Source organism: Chlamydotis macqueenii, chromosome 8, assembly GCF_036417535.1.
Source record: "Chlamydotis macqueenii isolate bChlMac1 chromosome 8, bChlMac1.mat, whole genome shotgun sequence".
In the NCBI taxonomy this organism is placed as follows: domain Eukaryota; kingdom Metazoa; phylum Chordata; class Aves; order Otidiformes; family Otididae; genus Chlamydotis; species Chlamydotis macqueenii.
Genome location: NC_141563.1, coordinates 17643065 through 17663098, shown reverse-complemented (window position 1 = coordinate 17663098; position 20034 = coordinate 17643065). Strand labels below are relative to the sequence as shown.

Genomic DNA, 20034 nt, shown 5'->3' with positions numbered 1-20034 from the left:
TCTTCTAGTTGCCCATATTGGCATCTTCTGTTGTTAGCCTCTATTTTCTTGAACTTACTGATGTCTTCAAGCCAGTTCACTCTGGATTTAATTGCTATGACAAGAGTCTGAGCATGCCATACATTGAACCTACACAAGAGTCTGTTCCCTTCTTGATGTTGCTTAGTCTGGTTTTTGCTGGACCATCAATTACGGTAAGTTTGAGGTGCCACTGTCACTTCTTGAAGACTGTGAACAGAGTTTCAGTTGGTGTAAAGAAAATAGCTGCTTTGATTTCAGTTAGGCTGCAGTGTGTCATCCAGGCTAATTACCTTAGGATTTTAAATTCATCTTTTATTCTGCTATAACAGAAGGAGACACACTCCATAAAACATTCCCTGTAGCACTTAATCTACTCAGACTATCCTGGTTGTGGACACTAATGTTAAGAAACAGCATCTACAGTTGGGTGACATGAGCTTGAATCATTCTGTTATGCTGTACAAATATTTGAACTTTTACAGACAGGACACCCCCATACTCTGAGATACACTAACAATTCAGGACTTTGTTGAAAATGGAAGCCTTTCATTTGCAGCACTGAACAGTGAGAAGGTCTAGCAACCGTGTCAGTGAAATCGATTACGCTTTCCCAAATAGCACTGGCACGCCTCTAAATTTTGAGTTTGTAATTAAGAGCAGGGAAAAGGAGGCTAGTTTAATCATTCACCCAAAGGGAGAAGATGATTTCAGCAGTACAGAAATATCCTGTGAGAATATGAGCAGTTTGGTTACTATTTACAGAAAAAAAAAAAAATCTGATGGAGGTGGGTATTGTCCCTGCTGGAATTGAGGTCTCAAATTAAAATTAAATCTAAAGACATTACCCTTATCTATATATATATATGTATGTATGTATATATATATGTGTATATAAATATACACACATACACTAGAGGGAATTAATTGTGTCTGATTTTAGGCAGCTCAGAGCCTTATTCTTACACCACTCCTGTTTGGCAAATAGAGAGAGAAATTCACCTTCAGTGGGTGATTGCATGCACTTAAAAAGCAGAATCAGCCTTCTGAAAGGGTCTCTTCTCTCCCCTGACAGCAATGACTGTGCATCGTGGTTAGGCACTTCTCTAAAGGCAGCTGCAAATGTATCTCTGCTGCCAGCTCCACTGAATTCCCTTAAATTCAACCAGTTCATTCACTTTATAATACTAGCCAATTTGCAATTACAAAATCTATACAATGTGATGCCCATATAAAACTCATCAAGTGCTATTCTCTCTTTGCTTTTCAGGATGGTTTTTGTTTAGCTGTCTTTTTTTTAAACTGAACTCTTCTTACCATTTTTGATTTTGGTTGCTCTGGAAACCATTTTGGAAGGATTTTGCACACCACCAGGTTAAAAATTGTCCTCATTTAGGAACTGGGGGCTAAAGAGTCTCAGTGTTCCTGGTGCAGATGCTTGCAGCAAATACCAAATACTGTGATAAAACCAAAACTTGTGGGTATTGAGTTTGGCTGGGTTTCTTAAACTTAGATAGTGTTTCTGATACCAACAAAGTGAACTTTCCTGAAAAAAAAAAACATAGAAGGAATCTGTATAGGCTCAATTCAGCCACAGTAGAGGGGTAAAAGCTGATTTTCACTTCAGAGAGTTTATGTCAAGCCTAGGTAATATCAAACACCTTCAGTGAAGATGAAAGATGACCATTTAATTAGAGTGTTTATTAAGGGCTTTGATTACAGCTATATTATTTCAGCATTGCATGAAATTTTGCAATAGAAAATGTTATCCTTGCTTGAGTCATTCTCCTACCAGCAGTACAGACAAATAACCAAAACTGTGCCATGTGAGGAACTCAAACTCACACTTAAGCATGCCTATCAAACATAAGATTGGTAAAGAAAGTAATCCTGAAACTTCAAAGTACAACGACTTGAAAGCTGCAACCCTTAGGAAGGTATAGCTCATTCGTATTAGTGTAAACATGAATGGAATGCTTGTGTTGGTTGGAGAATGGGCTCTGATAGAGTGAAATACACAACCTCCTTTAATAAAAAAAAATGATCAGAGGGCTGGAGCACCTCTCCTTTGAGGACAGGCTGAGAGAGCTGGGGTTGTTCAGCCTGGAGAAGAGAAGGCTCTGGGGAGACCTTATAGCAGCCTTCCAGTACCTAAAGGGGGCTTATAAGAAAGATGTGGAGAAACTCTTTAGTAGGGCCTGTCACCATAGGACAAGGGGTACTGGTTTTAAACTAAAAGAGGGTAGATTTAGACTAGATATAAGGAAGAAACCTTTTACAATGAGGGTAGATGGAACACTGGCACAGGTTGCCCAGAAAGCTGGTAGATGCCCCATCCCTGGAAACACTCAAGGTCAGGTTGGATGGGGCTCTGAGCAACCTGATCTGGTTGGAGATGTCCCTGCTCCTTGCAGGGGGGTTGGACTAGATGACCTTTAAAGGTCCCTTCCAGCCCTAACTATCCTATTATTCTATAAGATGTTGGAGAGCATCAGCTCTTTATTATTCAATACCGCTTCTGAAGTAAAAAAAAGTAGGGTGGTTTTTTTTGTCCGATTCTTCCCTTTTTCTTTGAGAAAATAGGCCAATGAAGGTCAAATGCAAAAAGATCACAATTGTGCCATTGTCATTTTGTTGAGTTCAGCATTTTATAATTTAGTTTTCATTAACATTTCAATGAATTGCACATTTTATAAAAGCTGTAAAATATAGAAAAGTAAGCATGAGCTATGTGATGAATTGAGGATCTCCAGTAACATAGCATACGCTAGCCTCTGTCTGTGGTTCAGGGACTTACTGCAATATGAGGCAGAACGTCATCAAGACTCAATAAAATACAAGTGTCATTAAGCCACATTTTAAATATTACCAAGGAACGTAAATAAGAAAAAATAACCCCAAAAAAGGGAGGGAGAAAAGAAGACAAGCAAATTCCAGTCTCAATCCCTCCTTAAAGCCTTATATAAATACTAGAATAGGACTTAATTTTTTTCTATATTATTTTTGTTCCTATACTCATTTTTTTTCCCAAGACATATTAAGAACATATTAAATCTGTTCACTTTATGGGAATTTTTTTTACAACAAATCTAGCATTTTGCAATTTATTTTCCCAAGCCATTATTACAGAAGGATCTGTGTGGATATGGAGCTTTATGGTGGGTTTTTTCTTCCTTTGGGTTTTTTTGCTCATTATTAGTGAGCAGCAACTGCTTTTAACCAGGTCTGTTCTGTAGCCCTAAAGTGCTACAGAATATTACTAACTGTATTGTTGACATATGTCTTATGGCTTGTGGCATATATGAATTTTTCTATATGTATTCACAAAGCACAGGAGACTTCAGTGTGGAACAACTGGACTTGTATGAAATTACCAATATGGATATTTTATGTCTGGAATTTAGATATACCTGAATTGCAACATGACTTCTATTTGCTTCAAAGAATCTGATCCTCTTGACATATTTTTCTTTCTAGTTATTAATTTAAAAATGTTAGGACCAGTTATTTAATCATATCAGTGTATGTTCAAACCCTTATCAGCCACTTACTAAAAACCTGCTTAAAGATGTGCTTTCTAACAGAGATCACCAGGAAATTAGATCACATTGATTTGGGAAATCAATTCGCAGGGAGAGAAATTCACTGCTAGCAGTTTCAGTCCTACTGCCTCTTCTACTGTGGGAGTTTGTTTCCTTGGAAATACCAGCCTCTGAATTTTCCTTGACATAGGCCTTGCTGTTTCCCAATTTTCTCCTCTTATGACTCGAACTAATCCATCTCTCTGGTGTTTTTCCCTGTGCCAGACATTCCCTAGAGCTTGGCTAAAAAACTATTCTCTGTTTTTTAAGTTTGAAATACTACTGATTTCTCCAGGAAAAGTTTCACCTGTAAATTGATGAGATGGAGACAGATAATAGTGACCATAGTTTTCATCTAATTAAAATAACCATTACCAGTGACTTTTCCATGTAATGAGACAACCTTCACCATTTCAATCTTTCTGTCAAGGAAAGGAAACCAATTTATTAAACCTTTAGCTAAAAAAAAAGTTAGACTAAGCTTGTCCACTGTATTTCCTTTCTCCTAGGGTGAGGGGTCTCAGCATGCACAAACTTCACTGGTAATTACCGCAGATTCAGCCTAATTCAAGTGCTTTAGCACCTCATTGCATTCTAAGCTTTGTGCATTCCATATATTAGTTTTCAATGCATCCATGGGTAGATGAGGTGAATCTCCTCTTAACAGTGAGAACTGCCTCATTAATGTCAATATTTCAACCCAGCCCTTATTCTGAACTCTGTACAAGCCCTGTACAGATTTCCAAGTTGTTGCACTATTTAACAGGGAAGACAATCAAACCTGGGACTGGAAGCATATAAATGGATCTGGATTTTCCAGCCAGTAACACAATTTTTTATTTACATTCTTCTCTTTATTTCCATTCTAAACTCTTGTCTAGGGCTTCAGTCATAATCTCTTTTGTTTGGTGTGTTCAGAGGGGCCATAAGGACAGAACTTTTTCTACTGCTGTCGATCTGGATAAAACCCAAGCCAAATTAAACAAAGAGAAGAGAAGGCTGCCACCTAATTAGAAGCTGCTAGGGGTTGCTAGGCTTGAGGCCAAGACTGAGTATTAGAACCACCTCAGAAGCACTAAGATATTGCAGTGGCTCTGGAATATTTTAGAGGTGAGATTTTCTAATTATTACTTTTTTATTGTAGAAGCATCAAATTTCAGCTGTGGATCAAGACCTCGAATCCACTGAGCACTGTATACCGTAGGCCACTTGCATTTAATTTCAGCGCCACCTTCTTGCCCGCCCTCACTCGGGCTAAGTTGCATTACTGAATGTTTACGTATTGACACAAATCTTTTAAAGGCGAATACATGTCGGTGGATGACATTGGTGTGGTGTAGTTATATTTCAGCCCTTTAAATTCAATCAGTGTCTTCTGAGTAACTGCTATGCTTATTTAATGGCTCCTTTGTCATTGCAGATAATGATAGGAGAAGGAATTCTCTACTGTTGCCTGTCCAAAAGAAGAAATGGGATTGGAACAGAGGCCAATATTAATGCAGGAGGATGCAACTTCAATTCTTTTCTTAGAAGAGCTGTCAGATTTGTTGGTGCGTTTCAAATGTTAGTCACAAAGAAGAGCTTTCCATATTCACTTTTCGCCATGCAGGTTTTCTTCTCTGAAACAGCCTTTCAGAACAGTGCAGGGCTGTCACTGGAATAGATCTTTTTCTGCCAGAAAATGTGAGAAGAAACTGTCAAATGGAGCGACAGAGCCGCCCCACACTCAGTAATGCAGCATCTACACTCTCCATTTTCCCTTTCCTCTCCTGTACTATTGTCAGTATTTCTAAAAGAATAATTTGTTTTTCCTTCTCTGCCCACCTTGAGCTGGCTTCCTTGCAATGGTTTCAGTGTGTAGTTTTCCCTGACTGTCTTCAGTGCATCATCAGGATCCAACCCACCTGCGCAGTATTCAGCATGACAGTAAAAACTTGTCAGAAACTGTCAGTAGATTTGACATTCTTTTTCTGGGATGTGTTTATCTACCTCTTGAAAAAGGGCTAGAATCTAGCAACCTAATGATAGAGAGGAACATGTTGAATTGCTTTACTTTACTTTGTTTTAATTGTCATTTATGAAAACTGAACTTGAAAGGGCATGTGGACTTTGGTACCTTTCTTAGAGTTAATTTCCCCTACCAAGGTTTTTTTTCTGTTCCAGAAATCTTTTATTAGAGACAACAGCCTAGGGAAAGACAACCTGCAGGGCAGCACTCTGAAAGCCTGGTAGGAGGACTATACACTAGGTTTCTGTAGTCTGGCAAGCAGAAGGTAATGGCAGGAGAGGTTATATGGTCTATGACCAGTAAAGCATCCTCTTAAAAGCAACAGTGAGGAAGTAAGCAGAGGGAATGGTAGGTTACAATATCAGCAAGGAGGGCTGTAAAGATAGTCCATGCTCGCCACTTCTCCCTGTGTATGGCATCCCATTCCATCACCAAAAAAGACAAGCTTAAAGATGCATGAATTTCATTCTTGATTCATACTCTGAATTTACACTTTCTTTAATATTTTAATGACTTTAGCAGTCTTTCAATTTAAAGATGAAACATAAATTTATTTATATGACTACACGTAGGGAATTAGAGGTAAATCTTTAGAGGAAAAGCAGTTGAAAATGCTCAGTAAAACAACTGCATTTACTTCAACTGCCTTGTGAGTTTGTCTTCATTAACCAGACAGAAACGTTCATCAATTACTGAAAAGACTCAAATATTTGGATTCATGGCAAGGACTTGGTACTCAAGAAATATCAGAGGTGTGAAGGTAGCCAAAGTTATTGCCAGCTGATGAATGGTGGTAAACAGAGAACAGGTCCTCAGAGCAGGGATCTAATGGGCAGCTGTCCGTGTTATTAAAAGCCTCTATCCCAGTGGGCAAGTCCAAGGACCAGAGGAGCACATGTGGTCTCCTCAAATAGATGACTGTCCTTTAGTCAGTTCAGAAAACTGCTTTCCAAATGGAAGCAGCTCCAGTGTAGTTCACTTTTACGAAAAGATGTTGGAGGACATCAAGCCATCAAAATGTTAAGTATGAACAGGAAGAAAACAAGCATAAATAATCTTATTTTTTTTACATTGAAGAAGTCAACTTTGTAATAAGCTTTCATAAAAAAAATACATCTTATTCTTCAGTTAACTTCTCCCAAGTCCAATAACACAAGCCACCAGAATTCCATTGAATGTATTTTGTCACAATGAATTAATCTAATTTATGCATATTATAAATTTAACAGGCTCTATTGATTTCTTTCCTAGGTGTTCATGTGTTTGGTCTTTGTTCTACTGCTCTCGTTACTGATATTATACAGCTATCAACAGGATATCAGGCACCATATTTCCTGACTGTTTGCAAGCCTAACTATACATCCTTAAATGTATCCTGCTCAGAGAATTCCTATGTTGTGGAAGATATTTGCTCAGGAGCTGATCTCAGTATTATCAATGCTGGAAGGTTGGTTCTATCCTTCATTGTGTACATTAAAGTATTCATTTTTTTTTTTCTGTCATTGTTTCAAGATTTTTTTTCCTAGTTGAAGTCTGAACGAGTTTGTCAGTTTTTCATGACAAAGGTGAGAGCATAAGTGTCTTTTTAGTGATGTTCAATTTTCTGTATCAAGATATCAGGCCAACAGTGGACTTTGGAAGACTGTCAGATTCTGAAGCACAGTCTTTAGTAGCTAGTTACTTTCACTCCTTCAAAGGAGGCTGTTTCCTATACAATTATTAATATGTACAGCTTCTACTGCTTTTCCCAGTGGGATCTGGGTAAGTTCCCAATAAAAAGCAGGGGAAGAAGTCACCCAAGTACTTTATCTGAGACCTCCGTATACCGTACATTACTGTTCTGTGTTATTTTGTTCTTAGTTTGTAAGACTTGGGTTTAGGATTTGTTGGAGAAGTTTTTGTTTTCTGTTTCTGTAATTGATTAGGTTTTTATATTGACAGCATTTAAAAAGTCCCTTTATTAGAGAAAGGGATGCAAATTTGAGCGTTCCCAAACATATGACTTTTCTTTCATGATATTTATAACTCGTGGTTTATCCTCCTTGATCATTTAGTCTTTAGCTTCCCTACTTAGATAGCCAGGAGATAAATTAATGTTGTTTATAGTAGCAGATTTTGGACATGCATATCAGTCAAGTTGAGATATAACCCAGACTATATATCTTATTTTAAACAAGCTCGATGTGATAAAATAGAAATTCAATTACTGATGATAGGTCATAGATTGAAACAAGCAACCTGACGGTATAAGTCAGTAAGCTGTACTGTTCCAATACATCTGCCACTCATTAGTTCAAGGACTTCATTAGTATGAAGTCTCCTAAATATATGCATCACACTACTGAGAAATCATGAAGCTCTTAACAGAATACAATAGTAGTCTTTTGTATCTTTCCACAATAGGTTAACCTTTTTTGCCTGTTAGTCATTGAATGTTTGAATGTTTTGCAGTCCTTCAAAATTCTGGTGCTTTTTAAAATCTCCTGCTCTCCAGAAAAGTTACAGCAAAATCATAGAATGCTTGAAATGACTACAATTTCTGCCTCTGAATCAGCTGCAGAGTTTCTCTGTGTACCTGATCAGTAGACATGAAGCTGTGTTATTTCTGTCACATCCATGTCACTAAAACTTTGCACTCCTTTCTTGTTCTGTATGCAGCCCCAGGTGCTAGCTTCTGTTTTAACTTTATGCCTCATGGCATTAAGTTTGTGTCACGTGGATATTACTAAAATGTTCTGTCTATATATTAAGGCACCTCTCCCCCAGTTTGTTTGCTTTTCCATTTATTTCAATGGTCAACACACTTGGAAATCATGAAGTCATTCACTTTGTAAGTATCTTCCAGCAAATCTCATAATCTGTGTTCTTTCACTGATGTTTAAACACCCTCAATTATTTGATATATTTGGTCTTAAATATGTCTAGTGGGCTAAGACTCATAATTAGCATTGATTAATTTGCTGTATCTTTTCAATTTATGTATGTGGGCATGATCCAGAGCTGGAATGAAGGATTGTAGCTCTATTTGGCCCAAATAATTTTGTGAAAATAATTTTGGTGAAAGGCATAACCAGAATTACTATATCAGCCTTCACCTCACTGTCTTTTTTCCCATAACTATTTGCTGTTACTGGGATACTGCCATTGAAGCCTGATGCTTGCAGGCAGTGTCTTGCACCTACATGGTGTCCCAGGGAAATCAGTGTAGTTTTACACATGATCAGGCAAAAAAAAATTTCATTATTACGTCTCATTCATTTCATTATCATCTCAAATAAGATGCCTATTGCTCTGAATTGACTGCCTGTAGCCATTTGAAAAACTCTGATCACTCCTAAGTTTAAATATCATCACTTCCAAAAAACAGTGAAATTAGTTGTAACATTTTAAGACTAAGCAGTCAGGTTTTGTGTGTTTCTGTTTCTTTAGAAAGATGACCATTTATTAATATCTTAAATCTATTCCACATAATTATCCAGCTGATTATATGAAAAAAATTTTCTGTAACATCCCCAAATACCCAGGGGTTTCCTTTGTCCATCTTGTCCTCTATTTATTTTCAAAGAGCCTTTTCAGTCATTTCTATTCAGATCTCCCGTGAGTTCTCTATGCTTTATCATTTCTGGTGTTCTGACTCAGTATGACTCTGTCTCTCGGTAGGACGCTTCCTCATCATTGTTCCTCCTCTACACGTCCTCATGCATGAGCATTTAGAGTGATACACTGTCATCTGAGTTCAGGACATGTTTTCTTTGAAACCTGTGTTCATCTTTTCAATACAGAGCCATACAAAAAGGCTACGAATTCTTAGTTTCAATTATTTTCATTTTAGATTAAAAGATTACAAATAGGGGGACAAAAGTAATATTACCATTAGAGACTACACAGAGTGCATTTAGTCTGTAACATGCTATGCTTGCCCTGAAAGCATATGAATAGAAAATAAAATAAAGAGAAGATTGACTGTAGCATAGTGACAGACCTTATATAGTATATAAATGCCATCAAATTAAGGTTAAGTTCTGAGTGGTACTAAAGGTCACAGAATCAAATCTACATATTTGCTCCACTGAGCAGCCTGTAAGTACATTTATGCTTCCACTAAAACCTGCACAGGGTAAAGGAGTTGATTAGCCATTATAAATGTTTACATTTTTTTCATGTCTTTATCCTCCTATCCTTAACCCTGAACTTGTTCCCCAGGGATACTATTTGTGAAAGGCTGGTGGGGGCAGGGGGGTGCTGGGGGACATCATGAACCTGCTGGAGCCATGGGCTCAAATTCAGGTCAGCAGTGTGGCGTTCACACTGAACTACATGCACACATTTAATTGCTAATGAATTATTTAGAACAGACAAAGCAAAATGCATAGGAAAGAAATTTAGAAAGTAGACTCTGCTGCTTTGCAGAAAAAAAATGTCTTTGTCTAAAGGGAAAGGACTATGTTTCAGTCTTCTCTATTTTAAACTAGCTAACTCAGGTCCTGCTAGGAGAACGGCTATACATGGAGCCCATGGGTGGCCAGACCCATCTGCAAAGCTGAATGATTGTTGAAGTATTTATCTCAAGCTGAGCTTCCTCAGGTGAAAGTGGCTGCTGTGGTTGCAAGATAGACATACCCTTCTTCACCAAGGCACCCAGGACGTTACATTACGTGTCCATGCCATTTATAAGGAGATAAACGTAGAGATACAAGCTGCTATACATCTTCACTACATCTTACTTCTAGAACTCAGAGGTCATAAAGTTTTTTTGGGCTCCTACAAGCTATGAACTAGATGTCTGCCAGATGTCTGCCATTCAACAACAGGTGTTGCTGAATGCACCTTCAGCTAAGTTTTTTCCCCCTACTGTGTAAAAATCTGTCCTTCGTGTTCCCATCACTTTTCTTTTGTTGTTTTTAGAGGACTGAAATGGGTCTATAAGAAGAAGAGGGCCTCATGATGGTTCTGTGTAGCTGCTGCTTACACAAAACCTCCTTTTCCGTGGTCAGAGAAGTAGAAGCTAGGCTGTCACTTTTAATTTTCCTATCTATAGTTTCTGCCTCAAGACACAGCCCACATAATTCAAGTCCCCGCGTTTTCAATAGGAGCAGAAGACCCTCAGCAATTTCCAGAATCCACCTGATATTGCCTACTGTCTCACACAGTTTAGACATATTTTCATTTACCCTCTTGGTCTGGGCTATAGGAAGGGGCCTGGTAACTCTTAAAATGCCCTCTTCATGTTCTTGTGCTCTATTCACTGCTATCGTGTTATAAAGTGCTGAAATTAAAAAAAAAAAACTTGAAGCCATAGCAAATAAAGAGGTAGTTTGTCTCTCTCTGAAAAGAATGTCACCCGGTCATTCCCTCGTTTTTAGAGCAACAAAGCAGGGGCACAAAGATGATTAATTCAGTTGTTGAAGTTAGGGCTTGATTATCAAAGTGTATGAGTCCTCACTTTGAACAGAGTCCAAGTGAAGTCAGTGAGAATAATCATAAGATCAAGGTTCATGCATTAAATCAGTTGTATAATTAGGTACTTACTGAAAAGTTGTTATGGAAATTTACTTCCAGAAAATATATAGATACTGCTCTCAGTCAAGCATTTAGTCTTTACCTCATTGCCAGTGGTCTCTTAGTACACACAATTTTCTTAGTACACAAAAAGAATTTCATGCTAAATACAAAATGCCTTCAAAACAAAGGCATTTCATTAACATTGGCCCTTTCTCCAGATTATAGAAAAGAAATTTAGAAATGAAATGTTACTGATCTATCATATATTGCTTAGGAAGTGCAAGCTGAAAGTGACTGTACCACCCAGTGTTTTTTTCAAGTGAACACTAGCACAGTGTATTTGAACTGAGAAGTGTAATTTAAGTGTCCTTCCTTGGCAGAAAGTCATTCCCTTCTCAACATGCCACCCTGGCAGCCTTTGCAGCAGTGTACATTTCGGTGAGTAACCAACTCTGTTCATTTTCATTTATACAAGACAAATGTCAGAAAGTCCTTTGCTGTATATTGTAAAATGATGTGTTGCCTGAATATCCTGGATGGATGTAAGTTTTTATCTTCACAGTTTGAAAGCAAAATAAAACTGGTAACAGCTAAAATAAAACCAGCTCTATTAAGAATACAAAAAAAGATTCAGCTGCTTCACATCCTTTTTTAAGAAGCAACAGAAAGTGTAATGTTTAAGTATATTTTATGCCTCATATTATTCACATATAAAACGCAGTGCTTATCTGACTTGGAGAGTGATGTGATATTTTAACTTACCATTCAAATTAACCTTTATGTGTTCTGCCTTTTCTTTATTGCTGTCTTCACTTGACTCACTGCTTTTGAACTTGAGGCATTACGGAACAAACATTTATGTGCTGTAGTTTCATTTGACCTCCACAGAATTGCAGCATGGATGAAATGGCACAATCACAACCAGAGGCCTCCAAGATGCTACTGCAAAGCAAGTGAATAAAAACCATCAGTAACTAGCAGGGAATTGGAGGACATGCTGCAGCGATCACAGCTGACCAACGGCATTTCTTCTGTGTGGACTGCAGTGTTTTTATGAGTGACCACTTATACCTGAAGTTTAAACACCACCTCCCCCCCAAAAAAAAAAACAACCAGACTAAAGAAGTAATTCCATCACTCATGCTGTAAAAATCAGAGGAGAACAGTAACAACCAGTTAATCAAATTAGATAATGGAATTGTGCACATACTGGGAGCTTGCCAGTATTTATGCTGCCCAGGGAAAGGCCAAAATTTCAAATAATACTGATGAACCACCTCCACTTAATTTTTGTGACCTCCCTGACATCATGGCTTCCAGTTGAGAATTGACTCTCTAAAGCATCTGGTGGTAGCTTTTGTTAGAACAAGTTATTGCTTTCATCTGGCATGACATCTGGCTTCTGTATTTCAGAAGCAGTGGCTCCTTAGTCACATTTACGGAACATTTAGGCTCTGACTGTGAACACTATTTAGGCATAAAATCCTTATCCTAATTGACGTCAATAAGCAACACTGCCTGTTTTTGAAAATACATTCCTTGTGATTTCAGATCTTCCTACAGTAAGTGAGCAAATTTTAACAGGGCTGTAAAATAAAATTAAATTGATTATTTGCAGTATTACTGTGTAATAATGATCTATGAGTGAAAGAAATATTGAATGTGAGAAATTAATATTCTCTTAGGAAAATTTATGTTTCTTCAACTGCTTCTTCATTTCTTTCTTTTTTTTCAAGATGTACTTCAATTCTACGTTAACAGACTCCTCAAAACTTCTGAAACCACTCTTGGTCTTTGCTTTTATCATCTGTGGAATTATATGTGGTCTGACTCGTATCACCCAGTATAAGAATCATCCAGTTGATGTTTACTGTGGCTTTCTCATAGGAGGAGGAATTGCTCTCTATTTGGTAAATATAATATTCATGTAGTTAACTTTTAGCAAATAAAACTGCTAAGGTAGTCATAAGAGTACTGGTAGTTTTTATTAAAGCCTTTCATCATGGTCATATCCCATAATTAAAAATATAGTAAAAATGTGTTGAAGATGATAATGTTAGGGGTAATCACTTTAGAAATAAACAGGAAAAAGCAAATATGTATTTCAATTTAAAGTGCTATAATCGTGCACAAAGCGGTGTATAATAATCTGGCATTGCATACAAAACCAGCTCTAACATAATGTGCTTCATTAAATGCTTACAGATACTCATCTTTTCTACTCCACACTTAAAAGCATAACACAAGAGAAACATCGGATTAATTGGTATTTGTTGCTAGCCTGAGTTTATATTGCTGTTAGCTTTATGATCTCAGAAAATACTGGTTGAATTAATATGCAGTAACTCAGCTGAGTAAATTGCTGAACCTGCAAGAAATCAAAGGCAGTATTACACCCTTGTGATTCTTTGGAGCTCTTGGAGAAATTATGCAGGGGAAATAGGATGCCCAAGACATGTTATTCCTGTGCTTCTCTCTACTGGGTTGAAACAGATGGAGCACCTTGGAAGGGTCCTGTAAGGGGGTATGTAGGCTAGGCCTTTTTCTGTCTGTCAGTAGGAAGCTCATCAGGCGTTTGCTTTTGCGCGCTGCTCTCAATGTGTCACCAACAGGACTGGTGCTGCCCTAGCTGTTCAGCGCAGCGCCAGCTCAGGTGCCTGGGAGCAATCAGGAACTTCTACTGACAACGTTTTTGCTCTAGCGTGGGCAGGTGAGCAGAAGAGTCTTAACAGTCGGTGGGATGTTTTTGACCCTCAAGAAGTCAATAATGAATTTGAGTATAATACTAAAATAAGTTCACATCCTAGCCTCCTTTTTTTCTGTGATAGTATAATCCAAGGTACCTGCAGATGGTCTACAGAGGTGATAGGGGAAAAAATGGATTTCACAGTGGTAAAAGGAACAGCAACCAGGGTAGATCAACAGAAACCGCACAAGCTACTGAAATCAGCTTCTGTGATTGCACTGTGAGCAGAAAGGCACTCTGTTAAGAATATTATTTCAAATGATTAAGCTGTTGTAAACTCTCATAAATGGAGCTGTTGTTCACATGTTTGAAATCCAAAAACAAGTGTGCTCTTTGTTAGGTCTTCCCCATATACTGTTGCATGATAACATACATCAGAGAGTACATTGTCCTGGCTGCCCAGCAGTCAGTAAATCTGCCCTGAAAACTAGACACCAATAAGAGGAGGGAGGGGAAATAACGTGAAACTACAAATAACTCTGAAAGGAGTGTAAAGAACAAGTAACCTAAGTGATTGCATCAGGCATTTGACCCTTTCAAGGAATATTCTCTCTCAGTGGAGTCTTTTTAAAATAACAGGATTTTACAGTGCTGAACAAGAAAATGTTGTGTAACTAAATCTTGTTACAGTTCTGCGCAGCTTGGAAAGCAATTGATTTAAAGCTGATAAATTGTTCTGTCATGTAGATATTGTATTAGATGGTTATTATGCAGTAGAAAGGGCAGAATCACGGAGCAGAGAACAACTCAAGCTGTAACAAGATTCAGTAAATCAGAGCAGATAGTAACGTAGCTGTAAAGTAGCTTTGCCCACAAGACTGCAAACATTTCTTTTGTTACCTTCATAACAAAACATTCTTCAGCTGTATTTGTCGCTTCATAAAATGAAGGAAACTGAAGGAGGTTAAATCTTTTCCTCAACTATTTATTGCCATGAACTATGTGCCTTAGTTATTCTACTGAGACTACTTCATACATGTCTAGATGTACCAGCTTGAGGACAGAATTTGGAATAAGGACATACTGGTGAGGAAAGGAAAGTGAGCATACCCGGTCAGTTCAGCTGGACCAGTTCTATCACTCAATATTTATTTAAAGGCAGAATAATATAATTGAAATAGGTGCAAAAATTTTAAAAGGCAGAACAATATAATTAAAATATCTTAAAATGTCTCTTTTTCCATAACTAATTGTTGATGCTTCTGTTCAAATATCAGGGCCTGTATGCTGTGGGGAACTTCTTACCAAGTGACGACAATGTCTTTCACCCAAATTTTCACAGAGAACCTCTAAGGTCTTTGACAGACCTCAGTCAAGATGCCAACAGAATCCTGCCAGGTAAAAATGGTAGCAGCAGTGATGGCATTGTTTCTCACCGTACAGAAAGTATCCTGAATAGAAACCATAGAGATTCAGGGTCTCTGACCAATATCAAGAGAGCAAATGCTGATGTAGAAATAATAACACCACGAAGCCCAATGGGAAAGGAAAATATGGTTACTTTCAGCAACACTTTGCCAAGAGTCAACACACCATCCTTGGAAGATCCAGCAAGACGAAATGCAACAATACACGCATCAATGGATTCTGCCCGCTCCAAACAGCTGCTTTCCCAGTGGAAGAACAAGAATGACAGTCGAAAGTTGTCACTGCAAGTAATAGAGACTGAATCTGGGCAGTCACCACCAAGGGCTATCGAAATGAGGTCAAGCTCAGAACCCTCCAGAGTGGGTGTAAATGGTGATCATCATGGCCCAACTAGCCAATACCTGAAAATTCAACCTGGCAGTGTACCAGGTTGTAACAACTCAGGGCTTTCTGGCGGGCCAAGGGTCTCTATTCAGTCACGTCCTGGCTCATCCCAGCTAGTGCATATCCCTGAAGAGACTCAGGAGAATGTGAACACATCACCCAAAAGTAGTTCAGCTAGAGCTAAATGGCTGAAAGCTGCTGAGAAGAGCGTTGCGTGTAGAAGCAATAGCCAGCCAAGAATCATGCAAGTAATAGCCATGTCTAAGCAGCAGGGAGTGCTTCAGGGCAGTCCAAAGAGTTCAGAAGGAAGCACAGTCACCTGTACAGGAGCCATCAGATATAAAACCTTGACAGACCACGAGCCAAGTAGCATTGTCAGAGTTGAGGCCCATCCAGAAAATAACAGACCTGTAATTCAGATGCCATCAGAAGGTGAAGGAAGTGGGTCATGGAAATGGAAGGGTCCTGAAAAAGTCACCCTTCGTCAGACATATGAGCTAAATGATCTTAACAGAGACTCTGAGAGCTGTGACTCCTTAAAAGACACTTATGGGTCAGGTGACAGGAAAAGAAGCAACATAGATAACAGTGAGCATCACCATCATGGAATCACTACAATTAGAGTCACGCCAGTGGAGGGAAGTGAGATTGGCTCAGAGACTCTGTCCATTTCTTCTAGCCGGGACTCAACACTTCGAAGAAAAGGTAACATAATTTTAATCCCTGAGAGAGGGAGCAGTCCAGAGAACACCAGAAACATCTTCTATAAAGGCACATCCCCTACACGAGCATACAAGGAATGAGAGGAGACATATCAGCTGGTCCATACCACCACGAAGTAAACACATCTTGACACAGGTTCTGCTCTCTTTGTTTTTAGCTAATATTTACCTTTGATGTGCCAAATTATTGACTAGCAGCCCAGCTGTTGTTGAACACTGCTGATGTGCAAAGTGCATGAACCTGTGGAAAGCATGTGGTGGGGGGAAAAGCACAATGCCAGAACCTAACTAATGTGAAACATTTTCATGCAACTTGTTTCTTCAGAATCAAAACATTTATCTGAGGGTGATGATGTCAATTGAAACAATGGTCTTGAATACAGACACTTTATTTCCTGAATGTGCCAACTTTTTATTTTATTTCTATTTCTGTCCAAAATTGACTGAATTTTTCATAGCAAAGGCTGTATCAGTGGTATATATTCACCTTTGCAGAATTTGCACCAAGTCTTTAATACAGGATGGTGCTGATGATAACTTTACATGTTTTGAAAAACTGCATACTTACTAGACTCTACAAACACATGACATATTGATGTGCAGTTACTTTAAAAGTAATATTGCTAATACTATGATGATGCTGGCTGCATTCATTTAGCGTAGAAAATATTTACAGCTTTGTTATAGTGGATCTGTCACATTCAAAGATTGCAAAGGTTTTGTGTAGTTTTTTTAAGATGTCTACTGCAACAAAAAATGTGTGAGTGACATTCCATTAGAATGGAATAACTATTTTGAATAGTTTTGCTGCTACTGCTCAACTTTTGTTTAAAAACAGGTGCTACTAATGAAGAGGCTGCTTCTTAGTGGGCTAACTTGTAGAACTGTTTTAAATTATGTTTTTAAGGGGTCTTTTAAAGTACTACAAGTAATTCAGATTTTACATTTTTAAACGTCTTATTCTGTCCTTCAGCAACCCTTCCATTTTTCTATTAGTTTTTAACTGTATAACCCAGGGCACCAATTACTGCGAGATGTGCAAATGTGAAAGGTGAGTCATGAGTAAATAAAAATAAATGGCCACTTTTGCTGACCGTCTTTGAAAGAGACAGTAATTAATATCTTAACTCACACTTAGAAGCAGTCATTCACCTCGCTTGCTTAGTATGCCACAAGAACAATCACAAGTTTCACCCCAATCACCATCATTTAGGGGATTTATGCTTCGCTTTAAAAATGGAATGCCTTGGTGTTGCAGAATCACTGAACGAGTGTTGCATTGTGCCACTACTACTCTTCGCCTCCCTTGAGACACCCTCCAGAGCCTTCTTAAGCATTATATTTTTTCCCCACCACTGCCACTTAAGAATATGGAGGATCTCTGCACCTGAGAGAACACGGATTATTTTAGTAAATTGAGCTTTGAATATAATGAAAGAAATTGCCTGCTAAAAATCTCCATTGCCAAAAGCTGTTGGAAGGATAAGCTCTGAAAGGAATAAGCATAGAATGTCCTGGGCGTGCTAGAAGAAATGCCTCATTACATTTGGTTCTGACTTAAATAACTTATTCCATGAAGGAAACCAGGGGCAGTGCTCAACCAGCACAGCTCCTCATTCTCTCCTAGATTACCACCTGAAAGAGAACTACTATCAGACACCTCCCAGCTCCCCTACTATAGGAGGAGAGGGAATGGCTTAGCAGTCCCCTCACTGAATAAGTAGTACCAGATCAGGTCTGTTCTCTGGCTTCTTCAGAGAAGCATTTCACTCTAAGTCCTCTTCTGACTTAGGGTATCAGAGAATATACTACATAGTCAGAACCTGTTTACAGACCCTACCCCACAGAACTCAGAGGAAAAGCCCACCCTACCCCAGCCAAGTAGGAGGTAGAAGGAAGAATCATCCCATCCCAAGAAGATAAATAGCACAACACACAGACCAAAAAAAAAAACAAAAAACCAAAATCACCAACCCCACAGAAAACTCCAAACCAAAATCCCAAACCCATCCCCAATCCTAAGTAATTTCACAAGTATGAGGATGGTGTTTGCTAATGTGTATAGAAGAAGGGATTCAGAGTCAATGGAAAGCTTTATATACCTTCCCAGTTATACAGGTGCTCCAGGCTTAGCTGAGTGCTGTCGCCCAACCCTGTCAAGCAGTGCTTCCCTCACTTTCCCATTACCCAGTGCTCTGGAAGAGTGTTGGTCCTTAAGGAAATGACTGCACTTTTCCTACTAGTAATAGAAAAAGAGCCCATCATACATCTGGTGATTGGGAGGAAGTCTTCTGCAGGTTACATGTAAGAAACTAACCAATAGGGTTGCGGCATATTGTGTATGTTAAAGGCACAGTATGCTGAAGACACACTTTAAGGCACATTATCTGGGGAAAGTAATCATAGATGCTAGGGAAAAAGAGTAATTTTTTTAGAATTATTGTTCTCAGACTCTAGTATTTACAAGTCAGGATTTGTTTTTTCTTTTTAAAAGGATGAATCTTTAGTCCTTGGAATTTAATATCAAATTTTGTACAAGGTTCCTAGGAATTACAAATACTTGGATTGTTATAAACAAAACCCTTTGGATTTAGTTTAGTCTAGGTACATGATAAAGCAGGTAGGATTAGCTTTAATGGAATGAGTAAGACACAATCACTGTTGGTCTATCAATGCAGGGAAATAAGATGCAATCATTTGTTAGTTTGTAAGTGCAGGGGAAAAGAACATAAGTAGATGAACCTGGAAATAATGGAAAACTGAAATGGAGAATAATGGCAATAAAGCAAAGACTAGAAAATGTTCCCTCTGGCAATTTAGCTGTTTTGGAAACAGCAGGATTCCTGGTGGGAGTGTTTGTTCTTTATTCCTTGGTTTTAGTCAGATATATATTGGCATATGTGTTGCTTTTATTACTCTAAAACTTGCTGCACTATTTCAAGTGCAGTGTGATATTTTTCCTAAGGTTTCCTATTTCTTAACAAAAGATTTTAAAGCTCTTGTGTAATCATTGAAATTGTGTTCTTTACATAAATATTGATATATTCTTTTTTACTCAAAGTGCCAAAGGCTATTGTTTTTAATAGTGGCTTATCAAATTATATTACATTAGAGAGCAGAAATGTTATAATATATACATTGGAACTCAGACCTCTGCATGTGTATTTGATAAGGAGCCTTTTGTAAAATTACTCTTTGTTTACATTCCACTGATACCTTAATTTAAAACTAATCAAATAAATTGACAGGTGACATCTTCTTAGTGTTCTGATTTTCTTACTTGCTAACAGGCACGAATTTCTTTGTTAGGCTGTGCTTTACTGAGAAAAGAAAATACTCAAAAATAAAATATGTTTTTAAATGAGAATTCTCTATATAAAGTATTGTGTTTAATAAAATGTTATGCAATGTTTTCAAATGGGAAAGAATTTGTAAATTGCTATAAATGTATTTTGTTAAATAAGTACAGATCAATGCTACCGTGTGAGTTTATTGTGCTAACATAATGAAAATAAAGATAAAATTCCTCATTGATGTTCAGTCATCTCTATTGTGAAACAAAGTCTCATTCCTCCTCAAATTATTTTTTCAATATTAGGTATCTTATGACATGTAAAAGCGGTCATCAGTGGGAAACCTCAAAAGTTTTAAGAAGTTATGAGGAACAGGGTCTGAACAAGTTTGTCCCTATCCAAAAAGCATTTT

General features: G+C 38.0%; 2 protein-coding genes across 2 annotated transcripts in view; one reads left to right on the top strand and one right to left on the bottom strand.

Moving 5' to 3' along the window:
- PLPPR5 (phospholipid phosphatase related 5) overlaps positions 1 to 20034 on the bottom strand; it is a 205873-nt gene that overhangs the window by 117166 nt on the left and 68673 nt on the right. The window contains exon 9 of the mRNA XM_086752913.1: positions 11872 to 12051. The gene's annotated coding sequence lies outside the window, so the exon portion shown is untranslated. The remainder of the gene's footprint in view (positions 1 to 11871; positions 12052 to 20034) is intronic.
- On the top strand, positions 81 to 19863 carry PLPPR4 (phospholipid phosphatase related 4). The gene is made up of 6 exons (XM_010125123.2): positions 81 to 194; positions 5020 to 5149; positions 6859 to 7054; positions 11490 to 11547; positions 12846 to 13019; positions 15073 to 19863. The coding sequence occupies exons 1-6, from the start codon at positions 114 to 116 to the stop codon at positions 16408 to 16410; spliced, it is 1977 nt and encodes a 658-aa protein (XP_010123425.1). The 5' UTR covers positions 81 to 113; the 3' UTR covers positions 16411 to 19863.